The following is a 19611-nucleotide window of genomic DNA, read 5'->3' on the forward strand; positions in this document are numbered from 1 at the left end:
CTTCGTATGTACTTTAAGCATCTCTCTCTCTCTGAGCTGAGGATCGAACCCAGGGCCTTGTGCTTGCTGGGCAAGCGCTCTACCACTGAGCTAAATCCCCAACCCCAGGAAAGCATCTCTCAAAGGTACAGATCACATTTCTTAATCCTCACCACAGTCCAGGGAAGCAGATATTATTGTCACCTCCACATCACATATCAGGCATTCTAAGGTGTGTGAATTCACACAGACTCGGGATTTGCGCCTCTTTGCTTAAGCCCCAGCTGTGTTTTTCAAGGCAGCCAAGCAAGGGCTGAGGTTCACTAGGGATCTGAACCAGGTTTAGTTGATTAGTGACTTGACTTCAGCCATGAATCAAGACATAAGGAGAATGTTTCAAAGACTGAGGAGAAACGGGACCCCTCTAAAGTTATGCCAGGTAAGGCAATCTGTGTTTGGATCGCAGACCCATAATTATGTAGATTCACATACATCTTTTTCAGAAATGCATAAATTGGGGGAGTATGTGGAGTGCTGTGGAACTAAACGTATTTGTATGTGTTCAACATACTGTATAATTGACTCAATTATCCACGTGGGGATTATTCACTTTTAATTTGCAATCTGGCTTCTCTCAGTTATGGTGTTCTTGGGTTGCTCCAGGAATGCCAACTAATTTAAATAATAATTTAAGTAAAACATAATTAGGAAGGAAAATTAAATTCGATCTCTTGCCAGCTCTTGAACAGTCTACTATTGAAATGTAATCCGTGTGCTGTCCTCATTTTTCTGAAAACTTTTCACTCTCACAGGATTTGATTACTATGATTATGGAAGTAACTTCCTGTATAGTTTTCCTGCTTATCTCTTTCCAATCAGACATCGTTCTGATGGTAATAATCTTGAAAACAAACAATCAAACCCCTAATATTTAATGGCTACCTTTTTTTTCTACAGATAAGTGCAGAGGCCAAAGCCCCTCACCAAAGCTGCTTCTAGCTTTACTTCCAGACTGCCTTTGACAAGCCAGTCAAATCATTTTCCTATCTCAGCCTTTGCTCACTGTCTTCTGCTGAAACACCCTCCTCAGCTTGGCAGGCTCAGGAAGCTTTTCTTATTTTCCAGCTCTACTCTGCTACCCCGACCCCTAAACACATTCCTTCCGTTTTTTCTAAAGCAGATAAAGATTTTTGTGAGAATGCATTGTCTCCTTACTCTCTTGTGAGAAACTTAACTATACATTTGGCGGTGATTTACCTTTCTTCTATGCTATGCTGGATTCCAAAGAGTCCTAACAAATACTTGTCCATTTTAATTGCTGACGAAACGTATTTGTCTGTTTGCATCTCCAGTGCCTAACTCAATGCTTGGTATACCGCAGGTACTCAATGAATCTACTGTAGAAGGAACTGGACCAGAACTGTGCTCTTCAGAGAACTCTGGGGATGCAGACACAGGAGGGTCAATAAACAGAGTTGGTAGCAAAATCTCTCCTGACAGGGGATGCTCCTTGGCCCATTTCTTCATCCGTAGACGCCTCGGAGCTTGCTTAAACCCGCCACTAAAACTGAAACAAACAAACAAACAAAAAGGTAAATGCTACATGTAGTAAATGTGAGTGCACAGTCACGTATACACGTGCATAAAATGCACACATATACACATACGCCTAGCCAGGAATGCAGATATATAAATAAAAATAAATACACATGTACAGCCCGGATTCCAAAATGGTCAGAGTGGTAGAAATGATGACTGTGATCTTCCTTTCCCTTTCTGGACCACGCACAAGCCTCCTGGAATTCTGCTCGCTGCAGCCCGATAGCGCAAACGTCCCGGGCCGGCGCGACTTGGCCCTTCCGGGCTTCCGTCAGGCTCGCCGTCATTGGCTGGGCTGTGCACAGCTGACGGTCGCGCGGGCGAGGAAGCTTCGAGGATGGCGGCGTCCGCGGCGCTGATCTTGCCCGAGAGCCCCAGGTAGCAGTCAGGCCGAGCGCTCCGCCACGCGGCGGTGACCTGTTGGGGCGGAAGCTGGGGTGTCGCCACCGCCTGCTGCTATGGTGCGGTCGACCCGGGGCGGGAGCCCGAGCGGAACGCGGAGGGAATTGTCGGGGCTTGGAGTAGAGCGTGGGCGGGGCGTGGAGGAGGGTGGGCGGGGTGTGGAGGAGAGCGTGGGCGGGGCGTGGAGGAGGGTGGGCGGGGTGTGGAGGGGGCGTGGGCGGGGCGTGGAGGAGAGTATGGGCGGGGCGTGGAGGAGTGGGCGGGGCGTGGAGGGGAGCGTGGGCGCGGCGTGGAGGAGAGCGTGGGCGGGGCGTGGAGGAGAGCATGGGCGGGGCGTGGAGGCGAGTGTGGGCGGGGTGTGGAGGAGAGCGTGGGCGGGGCGTGGAGGAGAGCGTGGGTGGGTGTTCGGGGAGGGAGGGGTAGGAGCAGCGTGGTTCTTCTGCTTCGAGTTTGTAGGGGGATCTGGCCGCCCTGGCCTGTCCTGGAAATACTGACTTGAGGGACTTTGTAGCGCAGGTAGTAGAAGTTACTAGATGCCACCTGAATTCTGTTCAGTTTCTTGGGAAACTACTCTGTGTTTTTAGTTATTTCAGACCTGATGATGGTGAGAAAGGCTCACGCTAGTACTGTGGCGTGATTAACAAATAACACGAGTTAATAGCCCCTTGAAACCAGGGTCAGTTGAGGCATTAGTGACATATTTTGCCCGTCTTGGCACCATTAATAATGTTTTCATTTTATGTAGTTTTTAGTTTTTTCGGTGTGTTAGGTAAGACTGGCCACCTCTGGTGGCGATGCAAAACCCATTTTAAAGATTTTATTTGGCGGAATGGTTCTTACTATGTTGCCGGTACTGGCCTCATACCCAACAAGCTGGCACTGTTGGTCGCCCCACCGCATCCTGCTCAGATTTCCCCCCTTAAAACAAAATTATTTCAGCAAAAAGTGACCCGGTTTGTGGAGGCAGAAGAAATACTCATGAATGGAGGTAAACATACTGAAGGTTGAACACAACACTGCTGCATTGGGAAGAAGACAGTTGGTATTTTAAAATTTTTTCTTCCGTCACTGGATCTGACAAGCCACTTCTTTTCTTCAGACTCTTGTCCTGGGGTAACGAGAACACACACTATGAAGGCATAGTCGGGGTGTTCGCAGTTGTGCTTACCACACAATTTGAAATTGGTTATTACAAGCGACACAGGTTGTAAAGTAACTCATTCTAAATAGTTTTGAATGTATTATCTTTCCCCTCCCCCACCGTTTTTTGGCATTGTTATCCTTTATGGATTTGGCCTAATCCCCTAATTTGCTGTCTTCTTCTTCATACTCCTTTCGAGTTCTATTTTGGATTAAGTGGTAGCATGCATCCCCCACTGCTAATTACCTCCCCAAGTAATTTGTGTGGGAAGAGAAAATTGTCAAGCTTTTCAACAGGAATGCTTTTGGGGAGAGGCGTCTTTTTGGAAATGCTCAGAGTGTTTACCTGACTGTCACTCATTTCATTTTATTTCACTAAGAAGACATAGCTACTAGAGTTGATGAAATAAAAATGTATCGGCAGCAATGGCAAATACCTTTTGAAACTTACTTTGGAACTTTGTTTACAAAATTATTTAGCATGAAGAAGGCAGTACCGCTGATAAACGCAATAGATGCTGGAAGATTCCCACGCCTTCTTATCCGAATTCTCCAAAAGCTCCACCTGAAGGTTTGCATTTCTGTATTCCTGTGGCTTGTGACCCCTCTGATTCCCCTGAAGCTTGGTGCTATTATCTGGAAAATTGTGGGAAATCTTGTTCTTCAGTGTGTTCCTGGGAACTCTATATCTGTGGAAGATTTGATAATGTTCTCTGGTCAAAAGTTTGGGAAACTTTGTATTACATAATTAACTTTAAAAAATGGAGCTTTCTAGACTATTTCGAATACTAATGTTTGGGTTATATATTTAAGCGTGAAGATTCGACTTTGTAATTGTTTTATCTCAGTATATAATGTTCTGTGGAACATGCTTTAGGAAAAGGCTAATGTCCTTCTACCTGGTAAAGATGGTTCAGCCCAGGGCTGGAGGGATGGCTCAGTGGTCAAGAGCATGGACTGTTCTCACAGAGGACTTGTGTTCGGTTCCCAGCACCCACTCAGTGGCTCAGAGCCATCTGTAAGTCCAGTTCCAGGCATCCATACCTTCTTCTGGCTTTCTTGGGCTCCTGCATGCACATGGTGCATATAGGCTGCTCACATAGGCACTGTGGACACACATACAAATAATCACTACATCTTAAAAATAATTCAGTCAGTATTTCTTCTCACACAGTATTTAATCTCTGATTTTTCTCTTTGCTTTTATTTCAAACGTACAGTTGGCTTGGCCATGTGGATGCTTGGTAATTAAGTTATTTGGTAACCAGTTCAACTTATATTCTTTATTGGGTTATACAATTGCATTGACCATATCTATGGAGCACTTGCTAAATGTTCTGCACGTTTGTAGGCACCAACATTCAGTTAAATCAAAACTCTTTATTGGCAGGAGACAGCTCCAGATCCATAGCCTACTCACTCTGAATTGTCTCTCAAATCCAAAATCTCCACATAGTTTTATTTCAGATTCTTACTGTTTCCTGGCTTCGCACTGGTTGTTACTCATAATCCTCCTGATTTTAATCTTTTTTAAAAAATTTATATATGAGTGTTTTGCTACACACACACACACACACACACACACACACACACACACACACACATATGTGCACCGCATATGTTTTGGACGCATATGTTTTGGAGGCCAGAGAGGGCATTGGATCCCCTGGAGATAGAGATGACTGTGAACCTCATTATGTGGGTGCTGGGAACTGAACATGGGTCTTTTGCAAGAGCAGCAAGCTCTCTTATCCACGGAGCCATTTTTCCAGCCCTTGATTGATTCCTAATAATACCATTCCAGTAATGTTTCTAAACAGTAGCTGTCCCTTACCACCCGGAGAATACTTCAAGAGCCTTAACACTGTGTGTGAGATTCATTAGAAGATTGTATGTTCTCCCTACTTTGCAATCACACCGGACAGTGCACCTTTATTACTGTGTTCTAGGGCCTTTTTCAACCTTGTGTATGCATTCCTCTCCTTGCTTCCAAATGCCCTTGTTCCCTGCTTCACTGAGAGAACACCACCTTTGAAGAATTTTGTGATCTCACTCTCAGGCAATGTGCTAGTCTCTTCTCTGTGCTTCGAGAATGTTTGGTTGATTCTCAGTTCACCATAGCACTCATTTCTGAAAAGACAACCAAATCCCTAAACTTCATCAGTCTTTCTACCTACAGCCTGGAGAGTCGTGCCTTCCTCCCCTATCAGTATGTTACTAACTATACAGTTGGCACTCGATGCATTCATTCGGAGTTAATTCTTTTCTTTCATCGAGAAATGCAGAACCAACACAGGGACTCTAAATCCGTGCCTATAGTAAATCTGTGATGTAGCTGGTGAGGCAGGAGGAATAGCAGCAGCAGGAACAGTCTGTGGTATGTCTCGTCTTACACACGAGCAGTCTGCGTGGGAAAAACTGAGAGAGTCACACAAACTTCCGTAACGGAGAACTTAGAAACAGGTATTTGTGGCCTGTGGCCTTAATTAGTGGTTACAACTCATCTAATTAAAAACCCTCTGTGTTGGACCCACCCCATCATGGAGATTTTAGGTCCCCACATGAAACCTATTGACGTAACTGCTGTATGCTTCCGTCTGCAGAGCCGGCTGTCTAGGTTCCTGACCAGAACACTAGAAACCGCAAAACAGACTATGGAAGGTGGAGTGGGGGATGGAGGTGCTGCTGTGCTGGAGGAAGTCAGCAGTTTCAAGGAGTGACTGCTGATTAGGAGATGAAATGAAACAATTAGGAAGACCAGATATCAGAAACATAGAGTGCAGATGTCTGAGGTGGTCTAAAATTAAAGCAGAAAAGCCATCCATTTCTCAGATTCCCGGCAATCAGTTACGTCACCCCAAGAAGTCCGTTTCATCCCACTTAGCTGTCTAGAATGTGGGTCGTAGTTCCGATTACAAGCACAGTAGTTTGCTTTCATCGTGGACTTGGCCTTCCCCTTAGGTCCTCTCTTCCTGTGAGTGAGTCCCTCTGCATGCAGGCTCTGGGCTGACTGCTTGTGTGTCCGTAGGCCGAGAGCACCTTCAGTGAGGAAGAGGAAGGAAAGCTTCAGGCTGCCTTCTCTCTGGAGAAGCAAGAACTTCACCTGGTTCTGGAAACAATGTCCTTCGTTTTGGAACAGGTATTTTTATGGCCTCCATTTCCTATTCACTGCATATTCTCATAACTTTAATATACCTGCGGCTTTCTATATTTTTATATAGCTATGTAAGTTGGGAACCATCAGGATGTTTTGATCAAGAGTTTCAGTATACTGAAACATTTTTGAATGCATGGCTTCTTTCCATAGCACTTCATTCTGCAAAAATAAATACGAGATAGTAGTAGCAGTAAATATTTAACCATGTGAATTGGGCCTTCATCTGATTTTAACTCACTGTTTCTTGGTATAGTTGGAAAAATGAACACTTTTCATTGAAGAAGTCGAACAGGTGATTGGGTAGCACGCTATAGGAGGCTATAGAAAAAAATAGTGTAATTCTTTTACTACGCAATTCCCATTCTCTACCTTTTCTTCTCAAACCTCTTCCATCCTTTTCGTTCCTGGTCACGTCCTGTTACTTCACTGTGTCCTGGAGCTGCCTCTGTTTAGGCACTGTGTGTTTTTTCTCTCTTCTCTCAGATGAATGGTTTTCAGTTTTATGCCTTCAGTGGGTGGCATCTTGTTCCAGGGCATCATTCCTATGGTCCCAGTGCAAAGTGTAAAGTGCCAGGTTTCTCCCGAATCTCATTAGTCTGTAATGTAGCAATTAGAGCCACTCTGTCTGCATCCACCGTACCTGTGCCATCCTTAATTCTGTGTTCCAGGTGCTTTTTTTTTTCATGTTTTCTCCCTTTCTAGTTTTTCTTAAAAAACCTGGCTAAAGGCAGTGAGCAGTAACCATGCCACAGACTGTATTCTGCCCTGAAATTTCCTTCACCAAACGTATTCATCCATTATTTTTTATTTTATTTTATGTTTATGGGTGTTTTGTCTGTGTATATGTCTGTGCACCATGTGCATGTCCCATACCCTCAAGAGTCCAGAAGAGGGTGTGGAACTAGAGTTACAGACAATTGTGAGCTGCCATGGGGGTGCTGGGAACTGAGCCCATGTCTTCTGGAAGAGCAGCTAGTGCTCTTAAATTTATCCCCCAGTCCATTATTTTTTAATTTAGCCTCAGCCCTCAAATTTCAGGGCACATGTAGCGTGTAGCCACATGGCTTGTCAGACTGTGACCTGAATAACTTCTAGTTCGATTTCTGGTGGAGTCCCTGCTCCTCTCTGAACCTCTTGAGCATCGTCTTTCCTATGTGCATTTCCAACATCAGGGGCTCCCTGCAGCATTCTGGAGCTTTTCCAGACTGCGGCTCCAAGCTCGTTCACCTGTAATCCTCCCACATACTATGACACAGGCCTGTGAACCCCATGGTCAGGTTTATCACAGCAGTAGCCCCGCTCCGCATACCACTTTCCTCTCTCGTTTGTTCTTATTGGGACCAAATACATGACTTAGAGTAGGGAGGTTTATTTTGGTGGATGGGGTTTCGAGGGATATGATCCATCTGGGAAATCATGGAGGCGGGAGTGGCTCGTGACTGGGGCACTGGGGACATCCGTTAACAGGCTCTACATCTTCCAAAGAGAGTGAGTGCCACATCTGGTATTTGTGCTCAACCAACTGAACCTGTGAGGGACACTTCATAGTCCAACCTTAACCTGGATCATCATCATGACTGGTTCTTAAGTTTGGTAACCCTTCAGTAGAAAAAGAATGTAGTTAAACAGAACAGCGCAGGATGGGGTTCGTGGGGACATTGTTCTCAGTTTATGTATGGAACAGAACAGATATTCTAAAAATAATTGTAGAATTTTCTTTCATTATGTGTAACTTTGGTTGGTAGATAAAGGTAGTTTTGAGGACTCCTTGGGAAAAGTCTATTTGCTGAGGCCATTGTAAACTTTAAATAATTAAGTGAGATAAATGAAATAAAACTTTACTAAGTAATTTTAGTGTTACTTAAACCACAAGCAAAACAAAACACTTAGCCTGAGCAAGTTAGGCCTACTTACCATGACTTTTAGCTCTTTGTTTTGTATGTTGTTATTAATAGAACTGTTGAAAATGCCTGCAAGAGGGCCATGGGATCTTTTTGATTTAAATTGTTTTAATGCTGGGGCTGGAGAGATGGCTCAGCAATTAGGAGCACTTAGCTGCTTTTGCAGGGGACCCAAATTCAGTTTCCAGCATCTGCTTCAGGCTGCCTAAAAGCACCGTGGCTCCAGCTCCAGGGACCCAGTGCCTCTGGCCTCCACAGGCTCTGAACTTGCACTCATGTGCACCTATTCCCAGCGTGCGCACGCACACACATGTACACACACACTCGTGCACACACACACAATTCAACTTACTTTAAATACTTTGGTATTGCTTATCGCTCGAGGACTTTTCATGAGCCTGAGGATGTGTTTGCTTTCCCTGCTTTGACAGGCAGTGTACCATAATGTGAAGCCAGCAGCCCTGCAGCAGCAGTTGGAGAATATTCATCTCACACAAGACAAAGCAGAAGCATTCGCCAACGCTTGGTCGGCTATGGGTCAAGAAACGGTCGAGAAGTTCAGGCAGAGGATTCTGGGCCCTCACAAGGTATATGACATGCTGTCCCAACATATTTTTCAAAAAAATTATAGCAGCTAGTCTTAAAAATGATAATATTTTGGTAAGAGGTAAAGTGAGGCAAAAAGTTAAATATTCCTGCTGTGGGATGTCTTTCTGTACGCTGTGATTATATGTGTTGCTCCCATTGGCCAATAAATAAAGCAGCTTTGGCCTATGGCAAGGCAGCTTAGAGGCAAGTGGGAAATCCAAGCAGAGATACCGAGAGAAGAGGGGCAGAGTCGGGGAAGATACCAGCCCTCCGTCCAAGGAGCAACATGTTATGGGACACAGATAAAGCCACAGAACATTTGACAATACATAGATTTAATATAAATGAGTTGAGTTATAAGAGCTAGCTAGCAAGAACCCTGAGCCATAGGCCGTACAGTTTGTAATTAATATTAAACCTCTGAGTGATTATTTTATAAGCATCTATGGGACCACAGGTGGGAGAGATTTGTCCAGACCAAGGGGCCAGGCCATGTGGTGATACATTATGTATCAAATAAAGCTTATCTGAGGACCAGAGGACAGAGCCAGCCACTAGATTAAACCTTGAGACCAGGCAGTGGTGGCACACACCTTTAATCCTAGAACTCGGGAGGCAGAGATCCATCTAGATCTCTGTGAGTTCAAAGCCACCCTAGACTACCTGAGATTGATTCAGTCTAGGAGAGAAACAGAGCCAGGCAGTGGTGGCACACACCTTTAATCTCAGTACTGGGAAGCACACATGCCTTTAATCCCAGCACTTGAGATCTCATGCCTTTGCTACCAGTATTTGGGAAGCACACACACCATTAATCCCAGCAGTAGGAAGGAAGTGAGATGGCTGGGTGAGGAGACAGGAACTAGAGCCTTTTGGCTGAGGACTCAGAGGCTTTTCAGTCAGAGGATTTGTGGAGATCGGATCTCGCCTCCCTTCTGGCTTGAGGACTCCGTAGTGGTGAGAAGTTTCTCTAGTGACTTGTTCTTTTGTCTCTCTGATCTTTCATCATTTACCCTAATATTGGCAGCGGGATTTTATTATAAGACCATTTAGGATTCGCGCAACAGGGTGAGACCAGAGAAACTTCCAGCTACATATTCCTGTTTAAGTTTTTCTACATATTCACATATTTGTTACCACATGATTTAATGTTGGTAATTTAAGAATGGGAATGAGATAGTCTCCTTGGCGGTGATTCTTGTGTTCCCAGGTGAGGCTTGCTTTTAACATTTACCCAGTCATATTCTTGCTTGCCTTTTGTGCATCTGCGTTAGTGCTGAGCAGAACCCCATGCGTGTGATAGGTACTGACTTAGCATCTGTCAACTCCCATAAACCAAACCCTGGGAGAGCCGTAAAGTTTGCTGTGTCTTGAGGCTCTCCTCGAGCCTAACCTCACAGAGTTGGGGACCATTGGGCAGATTTTGCCTTTTCCTACTCACACTTTGTATGAAATGAGTTTTCTGATGTGCAGACAGTTTGGCGTTCCTGGGGTAAATCTCCTGTGTCATCTTTTGGATATACCACTGGTTTGGTTTGCTGATAGTCTGCTAAAGATTTTTTCCACGGATTTATGGTACATCTGAGGTGCTCCGCTGTCCAGGAGTGGCTGTGAAGGATGAGCATTGTTCTGCATTCCCAGGAATGTGCTGGGGCAGCGGTTTCAGACTCTGCAGCACTTCGTATTGCTGCAGTTGGTTTTCTTTTCCTTGTTTTTCTTAAAACCACTGCGTTAAGTTTATGGTGCTGTCTTGTGTCTCTAACACACAGTTTTGGCAGCTTTTTATGGACCCGTCATGCATGTGTATTCTGTGGTAAAGTGTCTGGATATTTTGCCTAACTGTGCTCCATCTGAGAGAAGACAGAGATGTAGATCGCATTGTGTTCCAGGAATACCACCTAGTTGTATGTAGGCATACGCCCTACAGAAAGGTACTTTCTCAGGTTTAACATAGAGAGGTGCTTGCCTGCGTTCCCTTCACTTGGGACGTGAATTCCAGTTCTAGATCTCTGTGACATTGGTGATGGGACAGTGTTTCTGCTGGTCTGCAGCTGTCTTTCTCTCTTCCATGGCGGTGTGTCCCACACAGCCAAAGCTTTAATTATGTTGAGTCTCTGTGTATCACTTGGGCTGGTCTTGACCCCATGCTCAGTTTTGTGCCTGAGAGTTTATAGACGAGGTAGTATTACAGATGTTTCCTCTTCTGTTCCTTGTCAATGTTTTGTACAACGTTGGTGTTTTTCATGTACGCCTGAGATCCATTTTGAACTACTTTTGGTTAAGGTGCAAGGTGCAGGCCCAGGCCACGCTTTTCTGTCTCTGTTGCACTGCATGCCAGCATCATTTCTATAGTTATTATCCTTTTATCTCCAAATTGCTTCTGCTCTCTGTAAAAATCGTTTCATGTGTTTGTCTTTTTCTGAGTTCTCTGACTCTTCGATCTGTTTGTCTGGCTTTGTGTCAGATATCTGTCTTAATTACTGGAGCTTTATTGTAAGAGGGCCAAGCATGGTGGCGCACACCTTTAATCACAGCACTCAGGAGGCAGAGGCAGTGGGATCTCTGTGAGTTTGAGGCCAGCCTGATCTACATAGTGAGTTTCAGGAAAGCCAGTGCTATATATGGAGATCTTATCTCAATGCCCCCCCCCCCAAAAAAAATTAGTGGGGACTCTGAGTGGGGCTGGAGAAATTGCTCTTAGTTAAGACGGTTTGCAGCTCTTTCAAAGGCCCCAAGTTCTGTTTTTAGCAGCCATATTGGGTGGCTCACAGAAACCTGTAACTGGGACCAGATCCCTCTGCTGACCCATGTAGGCCCCTGCATACATGTGGTACTCATGTATGCACACATACAATTAAAAAAAATTAGTCCAAGCTCTATGGCTTTGTTCCCCTTTGGGGTATTCTAGTTTCTTGCTCTTATATATATAAATTTGAAAATTTTGAAAAATCAGCTTTCTACAAGAAGTCCTGCTGGCATATTGACTAAGATTATGTTTGATTTAATGATGAATTTGTAGAGGAATAAATTTTTTTATTTCAATGTTCTTTATTTTTGTCACAGATCCTGTGCATATTTTGTTATTTTTTAGCTCAGTATTTTACTTTGTTTTTAAAGTTGTTATAAATGATGCTATTTTTGAATATGGGTTCCCATTGCTTATTGTTAGATACTGAAAATAGAAATAGAATAACTCTTTAAAAATACTTTTTTTTTTTTTTGTGATAGTGGAGATTGAACCCAAGGAGTGCAAGCAAGCTCTCTATGCCTTGATCTTTCTATTTCAACTGCCCTGTGACTCCGGTAATTTACTAATTAGGGATAAGAACTTTAAAAAACAGATTTCTTTCAATTATTTTCAAACTCATTTTTTGTAATTATTTTTACATGCATATTTGCAACAGAGAGCCCCCCATCTGTACAACTCTCCCTTTTTATCTATATCACATATATGTGTGTTTTCATGAGTGTCTGTGTGTGTGTGTGAGTGCTAGAGGCCATGGTGGGTGTTTCCCTTCATCTCCCTCCCCCCACCCCATTTTGTTTTTTGAGACAGACTTTCTCTGTAGGACCTGGAGCTCACTGACTCCACTAGACTAGGATGGCCAGTGACCTTGCATCAGCCTGAATCTGTCATGCCGGTGTCGAGGTTCCATGGATGCTGGGGATCTGAACTCAGGTCTGCACGCTTGCAGAGCAGTCACTTTATTGACTGAGCCATCTCCCCAGCCCTCTTAGTCCTTAAGTTCTTGTCTCACTTGATCGACAGTCGGGGGAGAAAACACTGTCTATCACTAAATGCTACCTCTCCATCTCCAGGAAATGTTCCGTGTTGTTTCTGTCTGAGTCTGCCTTCCATGTCTGATTGTCCTTGTACTTTGCCTTGCTTTTCATTATTTCCGTTTCTTTGTTTTCCCACCTCCCGTGCAGACTTCAGTTTTTCATTTTGTTTCCCTGAAATTCTTTTTTCTTTAAAACATCTCCATTTAGAAAATCTTCCTCATATTAGTCTGATTTTGCTTGTGTTTTTCTTGTGTTGAGGGTCTGCTTCCCAGCATCTAGCACGGGTCTGCACTGCTCACTTGTTTACAGGCTCTACCCGGGAGGTAGTTCTCAGTGTCTCCTGGACAGCTGCCTTTGGAGATAGTAATGATAGGTTCAGATGCCGCTTAGGAGTACGAAGTTGTCACATGAAATAGGAAAAACGGAAGAAAGAAACTTAAGGGCTGGTTATTGTGGCATATGTCTATTATCCCAGAATCTCGGGAGTCTTAAGAGAGAAGGAAGGGTCACAAGTTTGAGGAAAGCCAGGACAGTGTAGTAATATAGTAAAACGGTCTCTAAAAGAATCAAGTTGAAGGACTGAAGAAATTGCCTCCTGTATGTATGTATGTGTACCATGTGTGTACCTGGTGCCAGTAGAGGACAGAGGAGGGTATTGGATTCCCTGGAACATGAGGTATGGTTAAGTTTGAGCCTTCATGTAGGTCCAGGGCACTGAACCACTGAGCTTTCTCTTCAGTCCTCAAGCTATCAGATATATAAAAGATACATATGACAGAATAGCAACCATTGTGAATATGTAGCTATGTCTTCTTGGTCATTCATCCATTGACAGACACTTAGGGTGTTAATGTGTCTTGGCTGTTGTGAACGGTTCTGCAATGGTCATGAATGTGCAGGTGTCTTCAAGATGCCAGTTTCATTTCTTTTGGATATATACTTAGCAAGGGGTTCCTGGGTCATGTGGTAGTTCTATTTTCAATCTTTTTTGTCTTAATTAAATTTGTTTTTGACAGTTTTATATATGTACACATATATAAATGCATAGTGACCACTTTTGGCTGCGTCCTCTCCTGCCTCCCTGCAGCCCACAGACACTGCTGCCTTCCCTGCAGAGCTTGTCCTTGTGTACACACCTGTTCACTTGGATTTGTGACCACTGAGTTTCTCCAGGGCTGGCTGTGTGACCATGAGCTTGGATCTGTCCACTGTAGGTTGATGGATTCAGTAGTGGCTCCACAGCTGACGACAGTGTTTCCAGAATCTATAAGTGGCAGTTTTCAGTGTTTGGAGGAACTCGCTTGCCGTTTTCAGCAATAGATGTACCAAATATCATTTCCATCGACAGTGTCCAGGGGTCCCTTTCTGTCTGTACTCTTGTCAGCTCTTTTTTAATTCAAAATTTTAATTATTTATTTTATGTTTTGGGGTGTTTTCCCTGCATGTGTGTCTGTGTGTGCACTACTTGCATGTTTGGTGTTCATGGGAGTCCAGAAGAGCATGTCAGATCCCCTTGGACTGGAGTTATGGATGATTGTGGGTGCTAGGAATCCAACTGGGGTCCTCTTGAAGAGCAGCTAGTGCTCCTAGCCATTGAGCAGCCGCTCTAGTCCCTCTTGTTGTTGTTGTTGTTGTTGTTGTTGTGATAACAGCCTTACTACCATGCAGAGAGGACATCCCACTCTGGCGGGGATTGGTGTGTTCCTGAAGTGTGACTTTGGGCACCTTTGCCATGCCTGTTGGTAGTCTCTGTTTTAAAAAAACACCTACTCGGGTACTTTATTATTTTTCAATTTGTGTGTGTGTGTGTGTGTGTGTGTGTGTGTGTGTGTGTGTGTGTGTGTATCTATCTATGCACTTGAGTACTGATGCCTGAGGGGGCCACAAGAGGGCATATTAGTTTCCTGCAGCTGGAATGATAGGTGGTTGTGAGCATCTGACTTCTAGAAAAGCAGCAAGTGCTCTGAATTGCCTAGTCATGTCTCCAGCCTATCTTTACCCATTTTAAAAACTGGATTGCTTTCTTGCTCCTCTTTGTTTGGATTCTTTTATGTTTTGAGCACTAGACCCTTATCAGATAATATGGTATGTGGATCTTCTTCTGTTTTGCAGGGTGCGTTTTCCTTTTTTGCACCTTGCTGTTCAAGGACTTTGAGTTTAGCACAACCATATTTGCTTTTTTGTCTGTGGCCTTTGCTTTTGGTTTCATGTCCTAAAAGCCACCAGCCAGAGCACTGCCAAAGAGCTTCTCCCCTGTAGCATTCATTGTGCCTAGTGTTTAAGTATCTAATTTATTTAAAATTAATTTTTTTCATATGACGGAAGAGCCTGGTTTTGTGTTCTTATGCATAGCTGGTTTCTAGCACCATTTGACCAGGAGAATGCATTTTTCCATTGTGTGTGTTTGGTCTCTTTGTCAAAGATAAGTTGTAAAGTAGTTGAAAGGCATAGTAGGAAACCACCTCTTTATGTCTTTACTATTTAGATCTGGTAAGTAGAAGAGAGGCCTGAAAAGCCACCATCACCACTTTTTCTAATGCTCGACTGAAAGGAATTTTCAATTCTGTCTCCTTACTTTTCAGAAACACTGTCTTAATCTCTTGGAGACTGAGATGTTAGTGCTGCATATCGGCTTTGTGTTCTTCTGCCTTATCAGAGCCGACTGTCAGCAGGGCTTTGCAAGCATTTATCATAATGCCTATGTGGTCGTAACACTTACTATGTTACAGACCACAGAAAATAAATATGATTTTTAACTTTATTCATTAAATTTGATTTGGAATCCCTTAATACATTTGAGCCATATTAAAAGTGAAAACTGTTTTGTCGAGTATTTTTGGCAATAATAGCTTTCGTTTCTGAGACCTTTTTAGAGGCACTGTTCCTAAATTGTGTTTTTGTATTTTGTTTCTAAAATACCTTTAAAAAGTAAGGTAATGAAAAATGTATGGAAGGCCAGTCATTAGCCCTTCTAAAGTAGCTTGCACATTGATCTGTCTTCTTAAGAGGCATTATCTGTTGGGGAGATTTTAAGTCTAAATAAAACTCTTTTCTGTTTTGAATGTTTACAGTGTGCTCAATGTGATTTTTCTCCTGTCAGGCACAGCTTCCTGTTCTTCATTTCACCATTTACATACAGAATTACTCAAAATAGACAGTCACTGTGTTTACTTGGTGAAATTTTATTATCCTCATGCAGGTTCTTACAAAACATACATTTAAAAATGGATGGCCAAGACATTACTCCTTAAGACAATAATATTTCTAAACATTAAAATAATTCCCTGTAGGCCACTACAAGGTTTATTGTATTAAACATAACAAGCAAATCATGTATTTGATTGTTAAATACCTGTCTTTGTTTAGAATAATTTTATTTATTCTTTGAGAATTATGTACTAGTGCATTTTGATCTTAGCTACCCCTTTCCTCTCTCTCTTGGTCCCCTGAGACTGTCCCCAACATGGCCTCTTTCCAACTTCATGTCCTTCAATTAAAGAAAAAACAAAAAACAAAACACCCAAACAAAATGACAGCAAAAATCCGTACCGAGTCCAGTTAAGGCTACCTGTATGGGTATGGAGCCATCCACATAGGCAACTTTCCAATGGCCACATCCCCAGAGAAAAGTGGCTCTTCCTCTTATACCAGCCATCAGCTACCAACAGCTCCTCAGCTAGGGATGGGGCCTGTGAGCCACTTTCTCATCTATGCTGGAGTTTTGCTGGCTTGCTTTTCTGTAGGCCTTGTGCAGGAAAGCACAGCTGATATGAATTCATGTGTGCAATTGCCATGTCATATCCAAAGGACATTGCACAGCACTCCTGCTGTTCTCTGGCTCTTACATCCTTTCTGCTCATCCTCTGTCATGTTCCTGGACCTTGGGATGGGGGAGTTGATACTAATGTCCCATGTATGGATGAGCACTCAGTCTCTTATTAGCATTTTGACCAGTTATGAGTCTGCATTGACTACTGCCCACTGTTTCTTTGGCCAAGGTTAAGAACAACATTACAAATCTATGGTTATTGTGGAGGGCCTGCCCCCACTTTTTCTTTCAGGGCACTCTTAAGCAGGGAGAAGTGAGGAATATATAGATAGAAGTATAGAGGGGAGAGACAGTTAGAAACATAGGATAGCCTTGGGAGGGCCTGGGTCAAAACACACCAGCCCCTTCTTTCTCTACTAAAGATCTGTTAAAGGAATGCCAAGGGATGGAGCAGAAGACCTCCCCCAGCATGGCCAATTGCAGACCATCCCAAACACCTGGTGACCATGCAAGTGGTTAAGCCAATCCCTAATGTAGCCCTGCTGTGTAAAGCAAGCTCAGCTCTCACTAGAAAACCTTTGTGGGCTCCCACAGGACTCTCTTCTTAATTTTTTAAAGAGCTCCTTAGGCCCCATCAGATAGACTGAGGTCTGTCTTAGGTCGTTTTCCGATTATTTCTTCCTTTACCCATCATGGAGATAGGTTTTCCATCAAGCATACTCTGTCTTAGGCTGGAAGCTATCAGGAAGAAAGTTGCCTGTCATTGACTCTCAGCCTCTGGCAGGAGGGGTACAGAGCTTAACTCAGCTCTGGCCCAGGTTCCTGTTGAGCTCATGACCATCCATAGTGATCTCTATAGCTGCCACAGCTCTCAGTATAGGAGTAGAGGATGATAGAGATGGCATATCTTTTTTGGAGTGGGTCTTAAGATGTCTATAATAGCCTTAGCTATGCCAAGCCCTTTTAAAATCAATAAACTCTTGATGCAAATTGCTTCAGATAAATTACATCAAACTTAAAGATTCCCTTAACTTTTACCAAACTCTGGTTCATTAACAGCAACATGATTTTAGTATAAACATTATATATTTACAACTCTCTTAACTGAACTATTGTCATTATACATATTTACACTTTCTGCAAGCTTACATTAAACAGACTTACACTCAAAATTTACACTTTTCACAAACTCACATTCAACATATACTTAATTATACTTCCTACAAGCATATAATCATAAGGAAACTATATAAATTTATATTCATAAGGAAACTATTTTAGAAACGTTAGCACATATCTATAGAAGAACTATCTCTTAACAGAACTTACTTACACTAGAAAGTATCTACAAGAGATTTCTTAACATTTAGAAGAGATTCCCCCACCCCTTTGTTTTTTTTGTTTTGTTTTTTTTTTGGTTTTTTTTTTTGTTTTGTTTTTTTGTTTTTGTTTTTGTTTTTCAAGATAGGGTTTCTCCATGTAGTTTTGGTTCCTGTCCTGGATCTCTCTTTGTAGACTGGCCTCGAACTCACAGAGATCCGCCTGGCTCTGCCTCCCAAGTGCTGATATTAAAGGTATGTGCCACCACCGCCTGGCTTAGAAGAGATTTCTTAACTGATATCTAAAAGAGATTACTTAGCTTTATTATTAGCAAGACAAGAAGTACACAAATCATTTCTAAAGTTCAGAGTTTATAGTAAAGTCCAAAGTTTATAGTCAGCTTTGCTGTCATTCTGAAAGTTCTCTTGAGGGTTAGAAACAAGAGCCTAATTTGTCAATGGCTCTCCCTCAACCCCTGGGATTTAGTGAGTGCTGTAGCTATGAGGTTGTAACACTTGTCGCTTGGGGCCTGTAACACTCTTGGGACAATGCCAGTCCCCCAAATTCACCTTCCTGCTGAGCTCTCTCAGCGATTTCAGAACTGGCAGAGATGTGTTCAGTGGCAGATGGTTTCTAACTAGGGGCTGTCCCTTTACCCAACTTATTGCAGCTCCCCTGTACTACAGTTCAGACAAACATTTCTGTTACAGCAGGACTTTCGGTTTTCTCTACTGAAAATCCTTGCCTCAGGATGAAGGTGAAATTACTGTATTGAGCTGCCCATAAAGCTCTTAGCAAAACTCCTTGTGCAGCTATTAGGCACTGTCCCTATCATGCATTGATCCACTGCTAGTCAGGCAAAAGCGGTGTGGCTCTGAATTCTGTTTCTTTTCAACTTTTCATTAGAGCTGATGTTCCTCTGTTCCATACTCATCACCAAACTCTCAGACAATTTCTCCCTTTAATTTTTTAAAGCTATATTTTCCGTGGGTTCTTTTAACAGTGCTGATGTTTCTGATAGGTTTTTATTAACCCAATATTTCTGGCAAGCTTATTTGTTCACCAAAATGCTACTGTTCAAAGGAGTCAAGAACATAGATGTTTCATGAAACACATCCTTCATTAGCTTCACTTCATTCATTAGCTTCTCAACCCCTGATGTTCTTTTTATTAGCAGCTGTGATATACTCTGATTATGAGTCATTCAGCTTAGACTGTAGTTGTAACTTTTCAACTTTTAGTACTTGGTACATTTTTTCCTATTCTCACAAACATCAGTGCATTCACTAAGGAAGCGTTCTATTTTAGCATTGTTTTCTTATAGTGAACTTTCAAGTGAAGCAACTATTTTGTGATATGGCTAGATCTTCTGAAATTTGATCCCCATCTAAAATGCAGTCATTTCTTTTTGAGTGCCTGCTTCCTTGTCCCCCTATTAGATTTGTAAAGGAATCATTTATTGCAGAACTTCTGATTATTCTCATTTGTCCTCTCTGTCATCCCATAACACAACCCAAGTTTTTTTTATTTTTACTTGCCTGTAAATTTTTACCATGCCTAAAGTAATTTTCCAGTGTAGGAATCACTTTCCTTTGCTTTAAGGGTTTCAAAATGATTTGTTGATAAACAATGTTTGTATTTTAACTGTCTCCTGAGAGGCAAGCTTTTGATCACCTGTTTCTTGTTTTTGTTTTTGTTTTTGTTTTTTTTTTTTTTCTGGGAGGTAAAGCCAAGCTTTCTAGCAGCGCTTAAGAAAGAAACTTCACTTTCAACTGAAAAACCCAGAGTTTTGGGGCAGTATTGCCATTTTTAGCTGAAAACTGCAATTCTCAGACTGCTTTTCTCTATAGTGTCATGCTGTTACTACATTTCCCAAGCTACTTTTAAAAACTACATTTCCCATGATGCTCTTTGGGTCGGCCATACTTCCATTTCTGCCTACACAGTTTGTTTTTATGCGTTTGCTTTTTCAA

At 42.7% G+C, this 19611-nt stretch overlaps 1 protein-coding gene across 2 annotated transcripts in view; it reads left to right on the forward strand.

The window, feature by feature from the left end:
- The first annotated feature begins 1872 nt into the window (after nucleotides 1-1872).
- Commd10 (COMM domain containing 10) overlaps nucleotides 1873-19611 on the forward strand; it is a 124892-nt gene continuing 107153 nt past the window's right edge. The window contains exons 1-4 of one of the 2 annotated variants that reach the window (XM_036205299.1): nucleotides 1874-1956; nucleotides 3601-3691; nucleotides 6149-6259; nucleotides 8610-8765. In XM_036205299.1, the coding sequence (XP_036061192.1) occupies nucleotides 1916-1956; nucleotides 3601-3691; nucleotides 6149-6259; nucleotides 8610-8765 (399 nt within the window). In that variant the 5' untranslated portion in view covers nucleotides 1874-1915. Of the gene's footprint in view, nucleotides 1957-3600; nucleotides 3692-6148; nucleotides 6260-8609; nucleotides 8766-19611 lie in introns of both variants that reach the window. The other variant, XM_036205300.1, reaches the window with a different exon arrangement.

This window comes from Onychomys torridus, chromosome 13, assembly GCF_903995425.1.
Source record: "Onychomys torridus chromosome 13, mOncTor1.1, whole genome shotgun sequence".
In the NCBI taxonomy this organism is placed as follows: domain Eukaryota; kingdom Metazoa; phylum Chordata; class Mammalia; order Rodentia; family Cricetidae; genus Onychomys; species Onychomys torridus.